This window comes from Astatotilapia calliptera, chromosome 7 (genome assembly GCF_900246225.1).
Source record: "Astatotilapia calliptera chromosome 7, fAstCal1.2, whole genome shotgun sequence".
Lineage (NCBI taxonomy): Eukaryota > Metazoa > Chordata > Actinopteri > Cichliformes > Cichlidae > Astatotilapia > Astatotilapia calliptera.
The window spans coordinates 53,732,378-53,755,905 of NC_039308.1; the positions used below are offsets into that span (position 1 = coordinate 53,732,378).

At 40.4% G+C, this 23,528-nt stretch overlaps 3 protein-coding genes across 12 annotated transcripts; 1 reads left to right on the forward strand and 2 right to left on the reverse strand.

The window, feature by feature from the left end:
* Window positions 1-7: 7 nt before the first annotated feature.
* On the reverse strand, window positions 8-13,721 carry rab3il1 (RAB3A interacting protein (rabin3)-like 1). 8 transcript variants are annotated; one of them, XR_003272943.1, is made up of 14 exons: window positions 13,656-13,721; window positions 13,164-13,475; window positions 8,813-8,981; window positions 8,581-8,676; window positions 7,875-7,952; window positions 7,509-7,727; window positions 7,195-7,314; window positions 3,356-3,484; window positions 2,878-2,990; window positions 2,666-2,689; window positions 2,229-2,328; window positions 1,635-1,701; window positions 1,206-1,266; window positions 1,058-1,120 (listed from the first exon to the last, which is right to left on the reverse strand). XR_003272943.1 is itself a non-coding variant. In XM_026175714.1 (13 exons), exons 2-13 carry the CDS (start codon window positions 13,367-13,369, stop codon window positions 1,035-1,037), a joined length of 1,407 nt encoding a protein of 468 aa, XP_026031499.1. In that variant the 5' UTR covers window positions 13,370-13,475; window positions 13,656-13,721; the 3' UTR covers window positions 8-1,034. The 8 variants fall into 8 exon arrangements, 7 of the variants coding, with proteins under 7 accessions (XP_026031499.1, XP_026031502.1, XP_026031501.1 ...); XM_026175714.1 differs by lacking the exon at window positions 1,206-1,266 and having other exon boundaries at window positions 8-1,120; XM_026175716.1 differs by lacking the exons at window positions 1,206-1,266; window positions 7,195-7,314 and having other exon boundaries at window positions 11-1,120.
* A 172-nt stretch (window positions 13,722-13,893) lies between these two features.
* Window positions 13,894-19,599, forward strand: best1 (bestrophin 1). Of its 2 annotated transcripts, XM_026175712.1 has the most exons (9): window positions 13,894-14,753; window positions 15,555-15,649; window positions 15,730-15,963; window positions 16,174-16,328; window positions 16,411-16,488; window positions 16,741-16,893; window positions 17,242-17,322; window positions 17,409-17,560; window positions 17,653-19,599. In XM_026175712.1, exons 1-9 carry the CDS (start codon window positions 14,602-14,604, stop codon window positions 18,716-18,718), a joined length of 2,166 nt encoding a protein of 721 aa, XP_026031497.1. In that variant the 5' UTR covers window positions 13,894-14,601; the 3' UTR covers window positions 18,719-19,599. The 2 variants fall into 2 exon arrangements, with proteins under 2 accessions (XP_026031497.1, XP_026031498.1); XM_026175713.1 differs by lacking the exon at window positions 16,411-16,488.
* An 851-nt stretch (window positions 19,600-20,450) lies between these two features.
* On the reverse strand, window positions 20,451-22,853 carry fth1b (ferritin, heavy polypeptide 1b). Of its 2 annotated transcripts, none has more exons than XM_026175722.1 (5): window positions 22,676-22,853; window positions 21,500-21,603; window positions 21,232-21,378; window positions 20,886-21,011; window positions 20,451-20,792 (listed from the first exon to the last, which is right to left on the reverse strand). In XM_026175722.1, exons 1-5 carry the CDS (start codon window positions 22,737-22,739, stop codon window positions 20,634-20,636), a joined length of 600 nt encoding a protein of 199 aa, XP_026031507.1. In that variant the 5' UTR covers window positions 22,740-22,853; the 3' UTR covers window positions 20,451-20,633. The 2 variants fall into 2 exon arrangements, with proteins under 2 accessions (XP_026031507.1, XP_026031509.1); XM_026175724.1 differs by lacking the exon at window positions 22,676-22,853 and adding an exon at window positions 22,038-22,652.
* Window positions 22,854-23,528: the final 675 nt, after the last annotated feature.

Consider the following 23,528-nt stretch of genomic DNA (forward strand, 5'->3'; position numbering starts at 1 on the left):
ACAAAAGTGACAGCTGGTATACAATGCCTCGTGTTTAATGCAGCTTTTACACAGTTGGTTATGAGTACACTGAGGTCAGGAACCTCAAAGCCCTGCATAAGGCTAAGAAGCAGTTATTGCACGTTCTGACACACTATACTTCATTGTTACCTTTAAAAGATTTCTGTTTTTTAAAAAAGTCAGTAACAATAAATCTATAATATGAGATACAACCTATATACACTATGGCTATTTTCTGCATTCATGCAAAGTCAATTATGGCTTTTACTTTATGTTCATACTGTTAACTACAGATGTGCAAAACTCAATCACATCTTAAAAGCTTTTTTCACCTGTCACTGTAAAGCTCTCCCTACTCTGAGCATGGGTGGGTAATAATTAACGATACATCTGATTTTTAGGTACAGGGCTAACGAGAAGCTGAAGGTGACTAAGTTAAGTCTTTGTACAAGGCAGAGCAGGAAGTGTACCAACAAAATTAAGGCCATGCTCAGAATGAAGGTCTGGGCTGTGGTGTCTGAGCTGATAACTGAAAGTACAAAGAAAACAAGCTGAATCATTGCTGTGTGGAAACAATAAAACTATTACACCACATATTTGTAATACTTGAGGTTAAGATTGTGCTCATTATTTTGCAGGCTAATGCCTGAATCAGGACACACAGTCTATTGTATAAAAATGAGAAATTTTGTATTCCGTGGGTGATTCAGTAAGAAGTTTCTCCACACTTTCTTGGGGACAACAGTTATTTTCCAGGAATGTGGTGCAACAGAAAAAACTTCTCCGACATGTCTGGGAATAATATCATCTTTTTTTCTTTTTTTTTTTAAAACATGGACTGTAATGTCATTCCTGGAGTGCTGGTTTGATTCTAATTGTTTTATTGCATTTCCAAAAGTGACAAACATGTTTTGCTTCCCTTGTTGGTGACCTTTGCTGCAGCACTGTTCAACCTGATCAAAGACATGTGCGTTGCCACAGTTACCCAAGGCTGTAACTGCTATGCTCTCTTGTTGAGTGTTCCAGGTACCGTCCTAGCCCTGGTCAGTGAGGTAGAAACCTAATTTGGCCACATTCATCTCTCTACGAAGACGCATGATTTCCCAGAACATCTGCTCCGCTGAACATGGGAGGAACAAAAAAATTAGAAAGAAAGATGTTGGTTGTTGGCAAAGTTAAGACCGAGTGGTAACAGAGCCGCGCACCTGTAATTCAATTTTAAAGGAAGACACATTATTCTATGTAGTGCATAACTTCATGTGTTTTCTGGGAAAGAAGAAATTATTAAATGATACATCATATAATAAAAAGGACAACTGATTATTAATAAAACATCAACATAATGATTATTAAATAAAGATGTAAAAAGGCAAGATTAATCCATCACAACACGGCTCGTGCCCCAAAAAATACAGTGGAAGAAAGTTACCACAAAGTTACCATGAAATTACCCACTACTTACTTATGCTGTACTTAAAAATACGACCTACTACCTACTTGCAGTACAATTTGTATCTTTCAGTAAAATACCTTAAGTTACTCACTACTTAAAATTCCTCATGCATTGCATAAAATGACTTGCATAATAATTACATTTGCTTAAACTATTTATTTCTGTGTCCCTGTTAACTTACCATCATGTCTCACCAGGCCCTGCTGGATGTAGCGGATATAAGTGAAGAAATTGCAGACAGCCGTGATCTAGAAAAGCGAATATGTGACAAGGTCACGACTCTACACAGTGGCTACGCAAACTTTTATAACACTGGCATGTCTTGGAATTTTGTATCATTCAAACATTATTACTATAACTGCAGAAAAGTAATGAATGCAATTTGAACTTTGCAATTTGTACATATGAAGATGAAAATCACATTAAAGGCCTCTAATGAGAATAAAACAAAACATACAAAACACGAGAAAAAAAAATGATATACTATGAAAGCTACCTGCCTTAAGGCTTCAGCTAGACAGAAGATGTTAAGTCGTTGCGTGAGTGCATCATTTGCTGGGTGGAGTTAACTAATGCTAATATGGTGCAAAGCATGCTTAGGGCGAGGCACACAGAAACCAAACATTCCTTCAGAGAGAAAGATTGCCTGAGAGAAACAGCTGAGGATCTGAACCACAGGTAGAAACAACATGTGTTTGCTTGAGTCAAACTGTTTGATAAGGGTGTGCAAACAAGACTACAGGTGTGCCTTGGACGGAAAGGAAGTGATATTTACCCGTGCTCGGCTGGAAGGTGAGATGTAATAGTAGCTCTCTTTGTCGCCAAGTTTAATGCGATGTTTGCAAAGCCGTGACAGGCCACTTAATGCACATTTTCTACAAGAGAAAACAACGTGTCAACAATTTATTGCAGCACAACGTAGATGCACAATCATCTGTTTTAGGACAGGATACAGCAAACATGAGCTTACAGGCCTTTAGTTCTTCAACAGTAAAACATACTGAGAACACTTTACAACTCGTTTTAGTGAAAGAGGTGCGCAGAGAGAAAGTTAGCCACAAAAGGAATGAAAGTGGGATCCCGTCTGGTTCATTAATTTACAGATTTGTTTATATCGTTCCACACATCTGTGTTGACAGTTTTTTATTTCATGCCACAGTTATCAGAGTTAGTGAAAAGCTGAAAGGGTTATTAGCTCCCGAGAGGACTTACGTCTCTACTGCAGCCCTAAAGCCACTGGAAAAAACAAAAACAATTTTAGATCAGGCAGTGATTAGAAATGTGTCCACTGATTAAACCACTCTCAGTCATAATTGTAAAATAGACAAAAGGCTCTGATCATAAACCATCGATGGAAAAACCAAACCAACCAAATCAGAGCAGTGAGTGGTGAAACACGACAGGATGACAGTCGGGTAACTCACTTAGGACCTCCACACTCTATAGCTGAGGCTTTAACCATCGGTACTGCCGACATGGCGACAGGCTCAATGGTCAGAGAGTTGTTCTCCACTGCGCTCTGGACCAGGTGGGACAGCTGTGGAAAACAGGAATCAATAACTTTAACATAACTTCACATTAACTCTTCCACGGCATGCGTTTTTTGGGCATATTGGGGCCAGATGAATGTAAAAACAAAGAATTGCCACATTTTTTTTTTACCTTATTTCTGTTTTTAAGAAAAAATAAGAGCCACATATGAGGATAATCGTTTAAAATTTTGATAAACAGTAGCAGTATAATGTCCTTATAAGTGGATATCAGGCCCTTGTAGAGCAAAATTGAGTATTTTGGTCTAAATAACCAAAAATGTGATGTCCACATATGTGGACGCCAGGTCCTAGGAGGTTAAAATACACACGAAGCAGCATGGTAGCTGTACAAAGAAGCAGTGAGTATGACCTCTGATCTTGTGAAGGAGAGGCAGGGCCCAATGTCTTCTCTGTAAATACGACTCAGGAAGGCGGAGGAGCGGTCCAGGCTCGGGTGTTCCTTCCACATCAAAAACTCAGCAAACAAAATGGAGTCCATCTGCAGAGAGAAAGCCAAACCCTCACTCAAACTGGATAAAACTGATTCTCTGACACACATCTAGATTAAAGACGTGTTTAATCCCCAAAAGACCGATGACTGACAATAAAAGATCCACTGTTGAACACACAAAAGTGTTTAAATACTAAAGATAAGAAAATCTTGTATTCAAAGAATTCGGGCTGTCAAAACATCAGAGTTTAAAAAGGAAATATCGTCAATATAAAGCCCATAAAATTCCTCCACCTTATTTAGGATTTATATGATAGAAGACAAATGATCTCAGCAGACCTGAAGTGAAAATCCTTTTAAAATAATCAGGAAGTCTGGGAATACCAAAACAGACTGGACTGGAGCAAACCTTGAGCACGCTTTGGTCAATTTATATAGCTCATAATCTGGATTTAGAGAGTGTCTATAAATCTATGTTCTTCATACTTCAAACAAGGCAAGTCTCAACAAGAAGCCCATTTTAATAAAGCAGACAGCGCTGATAGGTCACCTGTGGGTTTAACAAGCAGTTAAAGAAAATTCAAAACACATCAGTCGATCCTTTAAGGTGAAAAACGTAGTTAAGGTCCACCATCGCTATGAATTAAGGGATGTAATCATCTCCTCTCCTTTCATAAAAAGGATGGTCCGATGCATCCTCTGCTAAAGGATGTAATAAATGAAATACTGAAACACCTCATTTTGTTATCTGGAGAATTAAAATAGCTCTTAGTAATGCTGTTGTGCAGATAACTCCAGGTCAGGTCACTCAGTAACTGTCCCAGGCAAAACTGGCTGTTCGACAGCGCTCAGTCAAAGTTATGGAGTTTGTTGTAGGAAGGGATTCCCACAGTGTGAAAATTATGGAGTTTCATACTGAATTTGGCAGGAACACTTTCAGTGGCTGTAAGATCTACAGCGCCTCCTTCAATATTGAAAAAAAAAATGTAATATTGAAAATTGTTTCTAGCTGAATGGACACTTTGAGCTCTTTAAGCTAAAAACTGCTCCAAACGGTTTGTTCATTTCCATTTTGACCATTTGTTTAACTTTAGCTTTCATTTTTTTTAATGTTAGTTTTACTTTTTATTCTTATTCTTATCAATGGTGTTGTTGTTGGTAGTAGTAGTAGTAGTAGTAGTAGTATATGGGCGGTACTAGCAACGGGGAAGTAAAATAATCCAATGCATCATTATAACCACTTGACTGACAGTCATGTAGACATCCTCAATGTCAAACATCAGCAACAATGTCTCCTCAGGCTCATTGCATAGACAAATACAGTGGGGCAAAAAAGTATTTAGTCAGCCACCGATTGTGCAAGTTCCCCCACTTAAAATGATGACAGAGGTCAGTAATTTGCACCAGAGGTACACTTCAACTGTGAGAGACAGAATGTGAAAAAAAAATCCATGAATCCACATGGTAGGATTTGTAAAGAATTTATTCGTAAATTAGGGTGGAAAATAAGTATTTGGTCAATAACAAAAATACAACTCAATACTTTGTAACATAACCTTTGTTGGCAATAACAGAGGTCAAACGTTTACTATAGGTCTTTACCAGGTTTGCACACACAGTAGCTGGTATTTTGGCCCATTCCTCCATGCAGATCTTCTCGAGAGCAGTGATGTTTTGGGGCTGTCGCCGAGCAACACAGACTTTCAACTCCCGCCACAGATTTTCTATGGGGTTGAGGTCTGGAGACTGGCTAGGCCACTCCAGGACTTTCAAATGCTTCTTACGGAGCCACTCCTTTGTTGCCCGGGCGGTGTGTTTTGGATCATTGTCATGTTGGAAGACCCAGCCTGGTTTCATCTTCAAAGTTCTCACTGATGGAAGGAGGTTTTGGCTCAAAATCTCACGATACATGGCCCCATTCATTCTGTCCTTAACACGGATCAGTCGTCCTGTCCCCTTGGCAGAAAAACAGCCCCATAGCATGATGTTTCCACCCCCATGCTTCACAGTAGGTATGGTGTTCTTGGGATGCAACTCAGTATTCTTCTTCCTCCAAACACGACGAGTTGAGTTTATACCAAAAAGTTCTACTTTGGTTTCATCTGACCACATGACATTCTCCCAATCCTCTGCTGTATCATCCATGTGCTCTCTGGCAAACTTCAGACGGGCCTGGACATGCACTGGCTTCAGCAGCGGAACACGTCTGGCACTGCGGGATTTGATTCCCTGCCGTTGTAGTGTGTTACTGATGGTGACCTTTGTTACTTTGGTCCCAGCTCTCTGCAGGTCATTCACCAGGTCCCCCCGTGTGGTTCTGGGATCTTTGCTCACCGTTCTCATGATCATTTTGACCCCACGGGATGAGATCTTGCGTGGAGCCCCAGATCGAGGGAGATTATCAGTGGTCTTGTATGTCTTCCATTTTCTGATGATTGCTCCCACAGTTGATTTTTTCACACCAAGCTGCTTGCCTATTGTAGATTCACTCTTCCCAGTCTGGTGCAGGTCTACAATACTTTTCCTGGTGTCCTTCGAAAGCTCTTTGGTCTTGGCCATGGCGGAGTTTGGAGTCTGACTGTTTGAGGCTGTGGACAGGTGTCTTTTATACAGATGATGAGTTCAAACAGGTGCCATTCATACAGGTAACGAGTGGGGGACAGAAAAGCTTCTTACAGAAGACGTTACAGGTCTGTGAGAGCCAGAGATTTTCCTTGTTTGAGGTGACCAAATACTTATTTTTCACCCTGGTTTACGAATAAATTCTTTACAAATCCTACCATGTGGATTCATGGATTTTTTTTTCACATTCTGTCTCTCACAGTTGAAGTGTACCTCTGGTGCAAATTACTGACCTCTGTCATCATTTTAAGTGGGGGAACTTGCACAATCGGTGGCTGACTAAATACTTTTTTGCCCCACTGTATCTCCAGAGAGACAAGATTTTGATTTTGGTTTTTGATTTCTTTAGCTTGTTTTCAAATACACAATATCATTTCTGGTAGTTTTTAGTTCTCTAAAAACTTGTTTTAGTTCGTTATAATAACCTTTGTTCATAGTAAGACATAACACCAGTTATGTGGACAGGATCTAGAGACAATAGCTCCACAAATGACACATCACTTGCAGTTAAACATTAATCCATTATGATAGAAAAGTCAAACAATAATTTCAAACTCATAAAAAAAAAAAAAAAAAAAAAAAAACAACAGCTGCAAAACTGTGAGCCCGAAATTTACAACCTTGGGTAATATGGATAAGAGACACCAGGGACAATTAGTTTTGGTAACCCTACCACACTTTAGCAATGAGCCAGAGGCACTGACATTACTGAACCAGCTCTACAAATTCTCGAAATTATGGCGACATAAAATGGTATCTTTTGTTTTTGTTGTAGTCATACTAGACAATCCAGTGAGTGTGTCATGCTTGGCAATTTTCAAAAATATCTATAATATCTTGATATTAGCCAACATATCAGTGATTATCTGTCAAGAACTGGGTATAAACTTTGTGTATCACTAATGTACGTTCAACACAGATAACTCCAGTAAGAAGCAAACAGCTGCATCAAGAAGTCCCTGTTCACCTTACATACACGCTGACAAATTTCAATACAAACTACAGAAAGAAAAGCTCTCAGACCAGACTCACCACACTCTTGACTCAACAGATATCACAGTCTAGAATCACAGTCAAGACGCAGGTAAATGTGAAAGATTAGAGAAATGTAGGAAATGTAAAGGAATGCAGATTACCTGTCTGCCATCAGTGCCCATCCCCTCTATCTGTTTTTGCCATTGAGGGTCATAGGTCATACTGACAGACTGGCCAGGTATCAGACAGAAGATCAGAGAGAGGAGGGCAGGAGCAGCAGGCTGAGAGAGGAAGAGACCCCAGATAAAGACAAGAAGAACAAGTCGGAGAGGTTAGCAGAAAGAAGGGAAAAAAGGAAAGAGAATCTGGCTAAAAGTGATAAAAGTGACTGGAAACAGAAATGGGAAATAAAGTGGGACGCATATGGACGCATACCTGAAGGAGAGGAGAGACAACTGTATAAATTTCAGTTTACCTCTCGGTCCTCTTTGGACACAGGCTGAATGGAAACTTCTTTTTTTGCAGGTGAGAGTGGAAATGCACCGCTGGCACTCTTGTTCCGTATGTGCGATTTGTACGATCCCCTGGTACCTGAAGACTGCAGCTGTGGATGCAGCTGGCGATTTGGTGAAGAAGGTGTGGACGTCAACACCAGAGTCTTGAGTGCCGTCACTTCTGCTTGCAGAACATCAATCTGCAAGCCAGACACAAAAAAATTTAATATTGATAATTTGAGGCTATTTTATGACCTTCAACTATGTGAAAAAAAACTGTTCTGATTCAGGAAAGATTTCTGTTCTTCACTGTTTTAATTTTTTTTTTTTAAAGAAACTTCACACACCTTCCCCTGAGCCTCCTTGAGCTGTTTCTCTGAAGCTGCTTGTTTCACATTGGCATCACGCACCATCTTGTGAGCCTCCTGTTGAAAAGTACCGGTAAATTGAGACTAATTAAAATTGTACGTTCAAAGCTCAGCAGCTAGACAAAGACAGTGACTGGCTGGTCAACACAGCAGAACATGTAAGGAAAAAGATGACCTTCGTGGCATTAAAAAACTACTTTTGGTAAGAAGTGTGCTGTCAATTTTGCGACTGAAAGGTATTTTCTGCAGCTGGTCTTACTGCATATGTTTAAGAGTGTAAGATTTTGAAATATACTTTGGATTATTTTCCATCAGAAATTATCTGCGCTGCTCTTAACAGACTTCTGTTCACTATTAAACTGAGCTGGCTGCATCTTTGTTTATATATTGATGCATTTTAGTAGCTAAACCTCAGAGCTAATTTAGAACAAACTTGGTAAATCTTGCTCTTAACAAAGAGATGGACTCCCCCAGAGTCAGTGGGTCAAAATTTTTTCAAAGCAATTACAATGTTGCTTAAAAATCACATCAACCTGAAATTTTTATTTATATAAAGGAAGTGATGGTTCTGTAGAAATGCAAACTGCTGATTTAAGGACTTTTGTGGCATAGCACCAACCACCTTCTTCGTCACCAGCTGTCAGAATTACAGTGCACTCAGCAGAGAGCGATGATTACTGCTGACCTCAAACAGACTGGCTGTCAGCTCCTCTAGCTCCTGCTCCAGTTGATTCCTAACTTGCGACAGACGCTCGCACTCCTTGTCCTTTAGTTTCAGTTCCTGAGATGTGCAGGAGAAAAGGACACAACCACATTTAAAACAGAGAAGAACATTTGCATTGTCAGCGCCTTGTTTTCCTGGTCACACTATCTTTTGTTTCTCTGTGTGTGCGCAACCACAAAGTAGGTTACTATACATTCTTTGCAGCATCCAGCTGTTCCCTGAGGATTTCGGACCCTTTTTCCCTGATTTCCAGGGAGGAGCTGCGAAGCCGGGAGAGCTGGCCATGGCCTCGGATTGACGTGGGCCCGACCTGACCTCCTCCCTCCATTCTGGTCTCTGGTTCTGGATCCAGATCTACCAACCTTCACAAGACCACAAAAAATAAATTGTGTAATAAAAATAAATAAATATATAAAAATAAAATCAATCCTGTACTTAACTACACCCTAATGAGGTTTTTACAGTAATTTAAAAGACTAAAATTAACACCAATGATAAATAAACTAAACATCTACAAGAAATAAAAAGTAAACTGAAACTAGAACCACTTTTTAAAACTACACTATAAAATGTAAACAAAAACTAAAACTGTAGAAAACCAAATAATACTTAAAAGAAAAAACACCAAACCATAACAACCTTAGAGCCAGTGTGATTACTTACAAAACCCTGAGATTCATTTCTACTTACTTTTACAGTGTCAACACAATCTAACAACAATAGCCTTCTTGGTTACAACAGTGCGCTCACTGCAAGACCCCGGGGTGGACCTCGCACCACAGCTTGGAAACCCCTGATACAGCATTAAAAATCCCGACATTTGAATTTAAAGGAAGCTTAAGTTACTTTTATCCCCAAGTTGCAGATAAATCGGTCCACAAAGCAGCTAAATAATTAGCAGACCTTGAGCTAACTAGCTAGTTAGCTTACATTTCCAACTTTTTTTCCTTTCTTTTTTTTTTTTTTTTTTTTTTTTTTTTTTTTTTACCACGGAGAGGTCCCGCGTCAGTATCCGCCCTTACCCTCTCTGTCAGTGTCCGGGACAGCAGATAAATAAACCTCCCAGCCCGTCTGCGTATTTGTCAGCTGCTCCTCTCCAGTTTCCCTGAGCTGCTGCTGCTGTTAAGTTAAGAAATATAGCATAAACCAAGCTAATGTCCGAGCGAGTTTCAGTGAAACTAATCCCAGTCGTTTTCAATCACAGCTGAGGAATGCGGACGCCTGCGCAGACGATCAACCGCCCAGCAGCAGCAGTTTCAGTCAGAAACAAGACGAAAATCAAGAGCAATGCCAGCTCTGGTTTGCACTTCCTAGAAATAACACTCACTCCTTTCTTCTCCTTTTTTTTTTTTGCCAAGACAGGAAAATGAGTGTAGCTCCTTTTTCCTGCCTCCTCCTCCTTCTTCTTCTCTCTTCTTCGCTCTCACAAGTCACATGATGACATCCACCCGACTGCCCAACCGGCACGTCCTGTACGTGGACCAACAAGGTGTCACGGGTCTACCTGCTTAGGTGTATGCTTTTTGCGTGACCAGAGACAACCGATTACAGAGTCACTCTATGGAAAATCAGTGAGTCCCCCCTCTCTGATCCCCAAATATCAGCTGATAATTTTTATTTTACTTTATTTTGTAGTAACTTTATCATACTTAATGGAACCATACAAATAATTTTTCTTCACTGGGTAAAAGCCATTCAGGGCACAGAAATGAAGCAAGAGGCCTAAAATCCAGCTTTTGTAAGTGCAATGTAGCACAGAGTGACAGAGCCTTATGTACTTACCGTGTTTATATACTTTATATTAAGTGTTAAAATCTCTTACATTCAAGGATGATAAAACATAACGTGCGCTAGTTGCATTTATTTATTTTTTTGTAATCAAAATTAAAAATAGTAAGTTACTAAAAATTGTTTTTTCATTTAGTAGAACTTGATTTTTCCGATTGTGCAATACTAATTGTTTACCCACAAGTTATTTTTAGTACTGTGTACTGGCAATGAATAAGATGTCTTAACATAGTTATCTTTTTCTCTTTTTTTCAGTCCACATGTTTGCATACTTTTTTAAGTTCCTGGAACTAATTAGGTTGTACAGGGTACTCAGAATAAATAAGTTGCCCTAACTTAGTTATCTTAAGTAAGATTAGCTTTTTTGAGGCAACAAGTTTGCATACTTTTTTTAAGTTCTGGGAACTAATTTGATTTTACAGTGACCTGATTCCTGCTGTAATTAAATCAGAAGTTTGATCAAAAGATAGTCAAGAATCAATAAAGTTGAATAAAAATATAATTTTAATGTGTAAACCTTTAAGCCCTGTCTGTGAGGAAAGTGTAGCAGGCAGAAAGATAGAGAAATAGAAATGTTTTTGATTTTATTATGCATGAACAACCAGAAGAAGTCATTTTTAACTGTATTGCGATTGATTAAGCCTTCTTTTTTTACAAATTGGATTCACTGTTTTTGAGATTTGCTCTGCTCACTGCCACGATCTTGGATTGGGGCAGTGAGGGCGTTCTCCCCTTAGCCATGCAGGATGGCTGAGGATTGTAAAACCAAAACTGAGAAAGTTTTTGATTTGAAGGTAAATATGTTAAATAAAAAAGTTAATTATGAACCAAAGTTAGTTTGCAGTCTTATCTGCAAACGTGCTGAACTTATTGTACCAAAAGGGTGGTGAGATTTTATCCCCTATGGTTGCCTCCAGGGTTCCTGAACTTTAATGTTCATCATGGTTTTATATTCATATGAAATATGGTTGAAGTTACAAATAATAATATCAGCGCCAATACTCTAAGTTTACATTTTTTTCTATTCTTGGATCTGTTTGATGTCACTAAGAGCCAATATTCTAATATGGTTATCTCAGCCCCACACCTTTTACTGTGAAATCAGAAGCCCCATCCACTTGCTCTTCAAACCTGGTCTGCCAAAATCACAGAGCGGGGATGTCAAACTTGTTTTATATTGTGGGCTGGACCAGTTAAACTATCCTTTCTTTAACTACACACGTAATCCCTGAGATATAGTAACATAGTGTTATGTGTTAACATATATATATATAATGTAAAATATCTACTTCAGGTTCTTCTATGAGATAAAGAAATGCTGTTGCATTAATTACAGACATCTGTCAGCATGACTCTTTTGGGTGTAAATTGTAAGAAATAAATGTGTAAAATTACAGAGTTCTGGTATCTCATTGCCCAGGCTGTCCTGTAAGTATATATTTTTTTATTTTACTGAGGGCCTATTATTACTATTACTATTAAACAAAAAAGAAATTTCTTAAGTAGTTTCTGGAAAAAACAGGAACTTTGCTGTCACTGAATTGTTTTACTTAATTACTTTGGTGTAGTATGAATGGCCATGGTGGAGGTCTTTATCATTTGGCAAAACTATAAAACTTACAGTTAAAAGTCTAGGATTATTCCTTCCTTCGCATTTTCTAAAGCCATCCAATTGGCCGGATTGGAGTCTTTAACTGGCCGATTCCGGCACCTGGGCCTTATTTTTGACACTCCTACTATAGATGGTGTAAGAGACCGATGTAGCTACTCAGCTGTTTATGAAGTCCTGAAACCGCACGTGATGAGCAAGGAGTGGATCTGACTTTAAAACCAAGAAGGAAGCCCACTTGTTGGGTAATGACATTTAATTGACGAGTCTTTAGCCAATGAGCATTCTTAGACAACCTCCTGACTCTAAGCCTAATCATTTCAATATGTCCTAAAAATACAGAGCAAGGTTTTTTGCAACCAGATGAGTCGCCTCCTGCTGGCCATTAAAAGGAATGCACAAATCAGTAGACGTAAGACCAGTGTGATAAGGGTGGGGATAAATCATGTCCAGGAACACTAATTAATAGATCACAATTTCACACAAGGCTGTGAGACTGTGTTGGTTTACATGAAGCAGCCAATCAGAAGAGAGGACAGGGAGCTACAATGGTTTCCTTCAGCGGATGAACTTGGCTACTCCAAGGTCCAGTTTTTCTTAAATTTTTTTAATCTCTGACATGTCCTGTCAGTGAATTTGTCAGTAGGAAAGAATTAGGAATACTGCTGACTGCAGGGTTTAAGACGCTAAAACTCGAAACGTTCTGTGCGGATTACATTTCAAGCATTTATCCTCCATCTCAGGCCAACACCGGCACGTTTTCCAACTTTTGCATGATCGCTGAACAGCAGAAGGATTTTTCATTTACAAAACATGCCTAAGAAAATACCAATCACTGTTGGAGTTACACTAAAACTAAACACAGACCTTTGTTTGCACTTTTGCATATCTGACTCGGTCACCTTGTTACAAGTGCACGCGCCCACAATCACAGACTTCACACTGAGCAGGACTTGTGACAAAGCAATGTGCTACTTTTAGATACATTTTACACCATGTGCAGAATTACACAACTATCTCTGGAGAATCTGGATAAAGGGAAGATAAATGTATACATGAATCTTTATACATAAGCAGCAACTGGCACGTGTTATGTTAAAAAATGTGTTTTATCAGTTTATCCAGTGCTCCAAGATTTAACACTTACTGTCCGACAACACAGCCTTCCTCCTCGATGACCTTGCTAGACTTGTGCCTGACAGTAGACACATTTTGTGTGCCAAAGAAGACTGCAGAGGAGTATACTGCAATCCCAGATATTCCCGCCTTGAGGACTTCATATCCCGGGCTCGATGAAGTTGAAGGTGGAGAAGAGGAAATCTGGACGCTGTGAATTCCCTCAAAAGCATCCATAAGTTATCTCTCAGGCTGTGCAGAGATTCATCAAATGCTGTTGGATAGCTCCTGGGATGATTTAGTTTGTGGAAGGATGACTCTGACGTGTGTGGGTATTAAGCACCTAAGATGCAGAAAACACAGAGTTACATACTGCAACTTAAAATCAGTGCAACTAACTTCAAGATCTTTTCCCCTTTCTGAATACCACATTTTCTTTTCTTTGCAGGCTGATTGTGCTCAGTCTGTTAAACTGCACTTGTGAGATGAATTAAGGAGAAAAAAATAGAGAGGATATACTCACCAGAAATATGTAAAACTGATTCACAGATGTTGCCAGTGCAGAAGAAAATCTGCCAAAAGCAGCAGAAACCAAACACCCTGCACTTCGCCCTGCTGTTGGTCCTTCTGGTTATACAGGAAGGGTTAATCACTAACACACTCTGACCAGTAGCGATTCAGCTGTATGCATTTTTTCCAGCAGAGGGGGGTCACACACGTTCTCACCTGACCAGGAGTTTGCCATGATGAAATCCTGCTACAGATGGGAAAAAAACAGCAAAGGTGACCTGACATTGAAACACTAGAACAATAGCTCAGAGGTGTGTACCTAATGCACACCTCTGAGATGTAGAAAAAGTGTTAAATTACAAAAAGTCGAAGCAGGCTGAGATTTGGTTCACAGAGTCATATTTCTAACCTAAACCCACACACTCAGCATTTATACTCGTAACCAGCCTATTTGTGGCAGTGTGGGTTCTCTGCTGCCCTCAGATTTGCTCAGATTAACAGGAGCTGGCCTCACAATGCAGCTTTGTTGGAGAAACAGATTAACACATCAAGTGACCGGAGGTGTAGGAGGCCCTCGCTCGCTTTTTCTTTCCTGCTTTGCTTTCTCCAACATTATCCCTGAACGCTGCCACCGCACATCTTGAACCGCAGAGAGCATGATGGCCATTTTCGTTTTCTTTAAGTAAGTCTGCGCATATCACCTCTCTCACAACCTTGAAATCCGAATCGCATCACATTTCAAGGTGTCTTTTTCCAATCAGATTAAATGAGGACCACAAATCAACCCATCTGAGCTGCTTGGTTTACCTCTCTGTCCTTTCAGATCTGTCACCACACTGGTCTTAAGGGGCTGATCGCCGAACCTGAGCTCAGACGAAGCACGGAGGACAACACCACGCTGGTTTCCTTCATGTCAGGCCACAGTCAGCCAGCACGTTGGCCAACAAGCAGCAGCAGCGATGACAGTGACGTACTCCCGCCGAGTTGCTGATGCGGGTTTGGGGACCTTTTTTCACCTTCTCCTGCGATGGAAGGGCAGCATCTACAAACTGCTCTACAGGGAGCTTATCATCTTCACTCTGCTCTACTACTTCTTCAGTGTTGTTTACAGGTAGGAAAGTCACATTACAGCAGCACGAGTTTTGCTCTCATAATGACATTTTTCTGTTTTTAAGAGAGAGTTAACTGTTTTGGTCCCAAAACTGGGAATTATGAGTCATCTTTTAGGCCTCAGTTGGATTAGGAACATAATTAACTTTAAATGTAATTTTACTTTAAAGCTTCAAAAAAACAAACAAACAAACAAAAAAAACTAGCACTCATAAATTAATTAGACTACCACTCCAATGTAAGGTTTATGTCCCTTATGCTCTATATTTAACAGTATTGGTAATAACTAAAATCAGTTTCTGTAATGGTTTATGGCTCTTTAAACAAAGTGATATTTGTATTGCTAAAATATGATTGTTGTTGTTAAGCAGAAAGAAAAATATTGTAAAGCACATTATTATTATTAACTTACATTCCTGAACAAAGAGTTTAGATTTAGTGGTCAGATGTTGTGTTTTCTTGTTTTTATCACAGATGGTGTAATAAATCACTGTACATGCTTTCCTCTCCTTTTTATTGTGCCATTCAGTGTTATCTACAAAAATGAAAATTCACAAACATCTCAAAAGTTCATTCTTATTATGAGTAGATGGTTGCGTGTCTGTTTGAGTAGCACCCTGCTACATAACGGCATCTGTGACCCCTTTTACAGCTCTTAAAATAGCTTTAAGTGTTCTGCGAGATGTATTTCACAAGGCAGGTATTAACAAAAGTAACAACCCTTCTGACTTTGGCAAGTAAAAGAGTCACTTTGCTGTTTTAACAGAGCTCGCGTCAGTGCTTTTGATATTTCCCTCACCAGGTTTGTGTTAAACGATGATCAGAAGAGGCTGTTTGAAAAGTTGTCGATATACTGCGACCGCTACGCAGAGCTCATCCCTGTGTCATTTGTGTTGGGTGAGTTGTGGCTCACTAACCCTAACCCTTTTAAGTCAGGAGGGCATCACTGAAAGTTTCACTTCATTTATCTTAACCAGGTTTCTATGTGACTTTGGTCGTGTCCCGTTGGTGGGGACAGTTTGAGAATGTACCCTGGCCAGACCGTTTGGCAGCATTAGTCGGAGGTCACGTTCGAGGAGCTGACGAAACATCCCGGCTGACCCGCAGGACACTTATGAGGTACGCCAACCTCTCTGGTGTGCTCATCTACCGCTCCGTCAGCACAGCAGTCTACAAGAGGTTTCCAACCATGGAGCATTTGGTGCAGGCAGGTGGGTCGTTTGCTGTTATTAGTCTTGCCTCTTTAAAACATAGCATGCTGTGCAGAAGCTGCACAGCATTCAGACCCAATGTCTTCTTCTCATGTGGCTGAACTGATGAGAAGATTATGAGGCGAGCTCTGGCTGTTCACCAGGACTATGCGTGCAGGAACACGCACCTTTTGGCTGCTTTCATCAACACGTTGTGTTTTTCCATCTCAGGTTTGATGACATCAGAAGAGCTGAGGCACTTGGAGGATTTGCCCTCCCCTCATAATAAGTTCTGGGTGCCCTGCATGTGGTTTGTCAGCCTGGCTCTGAGAGCACGGACTGAGGGTCGCATCAACAACGACGTGGCGCTCACTGCTCTCCTCACTGTAGGTGCCCGTGTGCAAACCAAAGCCTCACAGCCTGCAAATATTTTCTGGTTTTGCATGACTTTTACTGTTTTCTGTTTAGGAGTTGAATAGCTTACGGGCGAAGTGTATGAAGCTGTACGGCTATGACTGGATCAGCCTGCCTCTTGTCTATACTCAGGTTTTTGTTTATATTGCATTCAGCACTGAAACCAAAAAGTAGCCGATAGCAGTAATATTAGGTACTAAAAATATAATGGTTTTCTTGCAATAATCATCATATACCTTAAATCGTTAACCCTCCCTAATCCAGATGCATTTGATCGGCAATAAAAGCCATAACTCAAGATAAACTGTTTCTCTAGGATGGTGTAAAACAATCCTAATTAAAGGCATATAATCAGTTAATGCTCTGACTTTTTTTTTTAATTAGGTGGCAACAGTTGCAGTCTACAGCTTCTTCCTAGCGTGTCTGATCGGTCGTCAGTTCTTGGATCCAACTCAGGGATACCCTGGTCATGAAATGGATTTCTACCTCCCTATTTTTACCCTGTTGCAGTTTTTCTTCTATGTTGGATGGCTGAAGGTGAGGGACCACTGATTGATCATGTCTGTGGTTCTTAAAGTTGAGGCCTTCCGCCACAAAAAGAAAGGAATTTGCTACTGGACAGTTCATCCCATTGAGCACTAAAGATGTGCAGAACAAGACTTGGAAAACATTTTTCTTTAATTGAACAGATGAAACATCCCCAACTTTGACAAAAACAGCTGGTCAACAAATGAAATAACCACTTGTGTTGAAAAAATAAATATAAACAAGAACTAAAAAGGAGGATTACTAACATCTAAACTCTGGATTATGCTGATTGCTGACTTTGACTTGTTAATTTGTCCACTGAGTTTCATTGAGGTAGTGTGTTTGTTTTGGTCTCAGGTGGCTGAACAACTCATAAATCCATTCGGTGAAGATGATGATGATTTTGAAACCAACTGGCTTGTGGACCGCAATTTGCAGGTGTGAATCTAAACCAAACTATTTGCTAACTGATCCTAGACAGCGAGTGTATTGTTTGAGTCAATGTGGTTTTCACTGTGTCCCAGGTCTCATTGTTATCTGTGGATGAGATGTACGATAGCCTGCCTCTGGTTGAGAGGGATATGTACTGGAATGAGTCGGAACCTCAGCCGCCCTACACTACTGCCAGCGCTGAACACCGCAAACCCTCCTTCATGGGCTCAGCGCTGGATATCAGGTTTAATGATTCTTTCTTTCTTTCTTTCTTTCTTTTTCTTTCTTCTTAATAAACTTGCTGAACATATGTCAAACCTTCTGTTTGGTCTTCAGTGTTCCTAAGGAGGAGATGGAGTTCCAGTCCAATCTGGAGCAGATCAAAGAAAATGAGGAAGCCAACTACTCCACTCCTCTGCTTGGAGGGCTTGGTCGTCTTCTCGGTGTCCACTCCCCAAACTTCCCTCGCTCCTCCCGGGTGTCACTTCTCCGCCGTCGCCCTGGAGCTCCACTAAGCCGCTTTCCCCTTTACTTGCACACAGAGGCACCTTTGACTCAAGGTCAAGCCTGCCAGGAGGGAGATCCTGACTACGCCTTTTCCACCACACCCTTGTACGAAAGACCAGGTTTCTATAGCTGCCCACAAACCCCAATTCACTGCATTCCTCCTGCGGTGCCCCGTCCTCGACCTGCTAGGAGAACCCAAAATGACTTGGATCACAGCTGCAGTTCTCTAGCCCCTCCAACTGTGGGCTCCCAGATGCTGCCTCCCGACACCCCTAACCACATCCCCCCTCCGCCATCCTCTGCTTTCCCCTGGCTGAGTGAGGATGGGGATACGCAGAGTGCACCTACCTTCTCCTTCCCCGACCCTCCACCTGAACTCTGCCCAATATCTAAACTCAGACTGGGACACGGCCTGCTATCTCGCCGCCCTCCCCCTCCTCGCCTCACCCTGGACACCCTACCATCTGCTGACATTCAGCCTGGACCAGCAAGTGGCCGGGCTGCGGGAGGCGGAGGAGAAAGGGTGTTCTCGTTCACTCCGCCCTCTCGCACAACGGCAGCAAATCCCGGTAATCCCAACAGCAGCTCTAGCAGCATTAATGTAACAAGCACCAACAGCGCAGGCACGACGGGAAGTCTTTGCAACGGCACAGGTCACGGTAATTTTAGTAACCATGGGAACTTCAGCGGCAACATGAGGGCAAGCAACGGGGGCACCAACGGTGGGTTGAGCAATAACATGAACACAGTTTCCACTTCAGCGCCATCGCAGCAAGAAACCAATCAGCAAAACTCGCCCAACGATTCAGGAATCTCACTCGCCGAAGGAGACCTGCTGGGCGTTCTGGTGGATGGTGGGGTGAACAAGGCAGCAGGAGGGAGGGAGCAGGACTAAGAAAAGAAGGTGTGACTCACTGTTTTTTTTTTAAGCACATGTGCCAAATATCTCACAAAAACAGGCACTGGACTGTATCAGCTGGAGCCACTAAAAATTATTTACTTTCCAATGAACTCTCACAGAAGAATTAACCTACTTGTAATATTTTTTAAAAAAGGACCTTATGAGATTTGACCCTCAGTGCATTATGGAAAAATACTTTCCAGTTTCATCAGTGGCAGCCAAAATGTGTATATTCTTCATCTGTGGTAGTCTTTGCATCAGTGTCTTTATTAATAAATATTATATATTATTCTTCTTTTGACACTATTAAAGTTTTTTTCCAAATAAAATGAAAAACTTTAATTTATTTGTACATTACAACTTTATTGTTTTATTTTACAAGCATACTGAATCTACAATTTGACTTAACATCTGCAGAAGGAAGCAATCAGTCCAAATAAAATACAATGAGAAAACATTTTCACAGGTCTCACTGCTTATGCATGTTAATGTTTATTTAACTGTCAAAAATAAAACAAGCTGAAAGATTTTATGAGACATTAAAAAAATGACAAAAATGTACAATGTTATTCATAATTATGGATGGTAGAGCTAGCTTGTCTGCTCCAATGGACCTGGCATGTTAAAAAATGGTGTATATTTGAGAGATAGGGAATTGTATTCTTAGCTCTGAACTATCAGTGTTCTGTTTCAAGTATGCTTCCTTCAGGATTTGATAGATGGGCAAGTGGCTTTTTCCACCATTAAAAGTGCATTTAGCTGCAATTTCAGCTTTCTGAGCTATCTCATCGCACTGCCCTACATCATGCTCTTGAGGTGGCTCGTCTGTTTAAGTCAGATGTAGTGAAAGTGGAGTTTCATTGATTGGACAAAGCAGAAGGCGTCTCACAGTGAGATACAGAGCTCAGTTTTCAGAGAACTAGAGTTGTGCTAGTAACCAAAGGTTTCTTAAAATAAAGACAAATGGAAAACAACACACACACACACACACACACACACACACACACACACACACACACACACACACACACACACACACACACACACACACACACACGCTATAAAATAATAAATATAATTAAATTAACCAGTGTTTTAGTATTGTTACATATTGTAACAAGAATATATTGGAGTGGTCTATAAACATGGTTCTTGGCTTTTATGTGTGGATGGTGGTTAAACTATGAGAAATATTCTGTGAAAAAAAGAAAAAGAATAAAATAACTGAATAGGCCAGAAAAACCTTATTGCGAATAATACCGTGGTAGCTTTATCAGTACACAGAAGCCTGGGGCTTCAGCTGGACAAAATACCTCAGCCTGAGTGTGTAATTTTTGGGAGGTGTAGCTTAATGCCAACATGGTGCCACACTACCTGAAGAGGAGCTTGAAAAGCCAAAAAATGCACCAAGATGGTTGGACTTAAGTGCTAAATAAGAGCTAATGAAGTGATGACACACATGGTAGGTCCAACTCTGTCCAAAGTGCCTTTACCTTACTTTACAGTCACAAAATTTTAAACACCACTGGTATAACAGATAACAAAGCAGAATTTCTCTTTGCTTTTTAAATTCTCAAACAAAAAAGGTTGATTAACAATTTTTCAATGCATGTAATTTAAATTATTGCAGCCTAAAACGTTTCAGTGCCACGGTCCAATCTTCCTAAACCTGACATGTAAGGAAACCTGAATGCATAACTAGCATGATTTAAAGGCCTGCTTAGTCTTTTTTTTTTTTTTACACACTACACGTAGTATGAGGTGAGGGTTACACAACTCCAGTCTGCGCTACAGCCTCTGCTAACAGCTAATGAACACAAATAAAGCAGCATTCTTTTATAACATATGCAGTATATACTGTATTTGGCAGACATGCAGCAGAATTACCCATGATCACATGTGCCTCAATTTAACTGCCCTCTTCAGCCATGGTGTGTTTGTCAAAGAGGTACTCAGCCATGCCGCTCTGAGGGGCTCCCATCCGGCGTAGGTTTGAGGTCCAGTCGGCGAGCTGTTTGATGGATTTTACCTGCTCGTCCAGAAAATGTGTTTCTATGAAGTCGCACATCTGCGGGGGACGGAAAAAGACAATATGCTGCATCTTACTAGATAGTCATATCCGAACAGCGGAGACTGTACATCCTCCACGCCTGCTTCTTACATGAGGGTCATTGTGTTCAGTGGCCATTTTCTGCAGGTCCAGCAGGGATTGGTTTACATTTTTCTCCAGCTGCAGGGCACACTCCAAGGCCTCCACGCCACTCCCCCACTCATCTCTATCCGGTTTCTAACGCATTAATATTTCAAGAAGATTCAGCACCGATCAGATTCATGTAAAATTATTCATATTAAAGCAACCTGAAGCACTGCAGTCCATCCATTTTTATAATTAAAAAACATTGTAAAGCCTTGATGAATAAAAAGACTGTTTTGTTTTTTAATATAAAAAGACATGAATTTGGCTTTTTTTTTTTTTTTAACTCATTAGCGAAAATATCCTTACATACCCTGATGTCTTGCAGAAATATTTTGCCTCCCCGCTTGTTCTGGAAGGTCATCAGCTTCTCTGCATGCACAACCTCTTCTTTGGACTGATTGTGAAAAAACTTTGCAAAATTTGGCAAGCATTTATCATCCCTTTCAAAATAATATGCCTAAAAGTCAGGAGAGTAAACAAAAATAAACAAACAAAAAGATTAAAACACTCTTTTTAATGCCTTTGAAATAACACAGGGCTGTGATACATAACACCACTGACTCAGAAACATTTCTTACCATAGAGAGATAAACATAAGAGGCATACAGCTCCAGGTTTATCTGTCTATTAATGGCAGCCTCGCAGTCATGGTGGAAGTTTTGACGGATCTGAGAAGTCATTTCTGGAAAGATCATAACAATAACTAAATGCTGATCAAATGTAAGGCTGTTCATAACTGGAGAAGCAGATTATTCAGGCAGTTAATTGCAGTATGTTGCATTTTAAAAAAGTATCTAGCCATCAATACTGAGACACTGAGAATTTACACTTCACGTGTTTGTTTGCCTGCATCAAACTAAACACAACTACTTTTAAAACATCTGAAAAATGTCCCTACATATAAATAATCGAGTGGACACTACAACGTCATCTGTATTCACATTAATCCAGACAAATGACCTTGGGACTAAAAAAGGCAAACACCAGAGCAGCTGTTGGTCAAAGTTAATAGTAAAGTAGCAGACAACTTCTGTCTTAAATTTGCACCTAGTTAATACAGAATCCGTGTTTCGTGACACTGAACTTGTGATAAGACGAGACACAAACATTGTTTACCTGCACACGCAAAGAAACCACAGCGTTCAAGCCTGCAGCTACTGCCAAATAACGGGCTACCACCCGCGTTGTTTTATTTGTTGTTCTTGTTGGCCGTGGTGTACCTGCGTATACTAAGCATTACGGTAAGTGCTGCTTTTAACATAAAAGCTGCCTCTCGGTGTCTCCCGCACAATAACAGTCTGGTGTTGAATTGAAATATTAAAACTCTTAATCGATCTCGTTACACGCAAGTCACTAAGTTTGAAGGGAGTATATATATATCCCAATTCCCCAGAAGCGCTTTTATCGTTAAGGTATTTCTTACACTACCGTAATGCTTAGTATAAATACATGAAAAACAACGCTGGTTGCTTGCGTGACCCAAGCGGAGGCTGGCTTAACAGCTATGAGGAACGTTAGGTTATGGCAGTGGCATGAATAAGGCCAACTTGGTGGCTAAATTATATCAAAATTTAAGCTTCGTGCACCTTGCAGGCATCGAAGCCCACGCTAACTGAACAACAGTTGCGTTGCCAAATATATTCAGCGCAGCTAATCGCTGCTAGCAACCAAATCTTAGTCAGCTGATCTCACAAACAACAGGACAGGTTGCACATTTAAACCCAGCTGCGGAGGAAGCGGTTATATAAACCAACCTTCTTCGACGATTTCACACGTTTCGCTAAACTTATCGCTGATAGTTGCGCTTGCTTGCGACATTAAATTTCCAACTAAGGACTTAACTCGCCGTTTTGCCGACGCGCAAACGCACTTAGGTGACTGCAACGCTGTTGACGTTAGCCGTTAAAGGTGCGGAATGGACACGTTAAAATTAAAAGCTTTTGTGGCTATGTGGACAGCACACAAACCAGTGTGCCAGCGGCTGCATTAGTCTGAAATTATGTTTAATCATTGTGCATTGTTTTTTTTTTATGTTTAAATTAAAGACTGACACATTCCCCAAAAATTAAACACTGAAGATTCAAACTATGAAAATATTCATAACAAAAACAAGTAAATCTTTTAGATCTTGGGACCTGTCTTGTCTTTCATGCATTGCGTATTCCGTAGACCAAAGGTAAAACACTACAATGGAAACTGGTACATATTTAATGCCGCCTTTTAATTTCGATTTCTTTTATTATGCTGTCTGACAGAGATGTCAGTCTAATTTTACAGAATCTCCCCGCTCTCTCTCAGGATAAAAACATTTATTTACAGTTCATTCTTGTAATGTTAATATAAGAAAAAGAAATGCAATTGCAACAGGACGTCTGTTTTTTCTACGCGATGAAGAAAATTGCTTTTGTAGTAAATAAATGAAATCTGTCAGCATGACTCTTTAGGCTTAAATTCTAAGAAATAAACATTTAAAAGCATTCAAGTTTATAGCTACTGTTCTTTATCAGGAGCTACAAAGACAAAAAGTCCAAAATGTAGGCCTTCCTTTACATTTACCAAAGCTGTCCAGTGGGTCCAATACTGGGCTCAAGACCTGTCTGACACCCA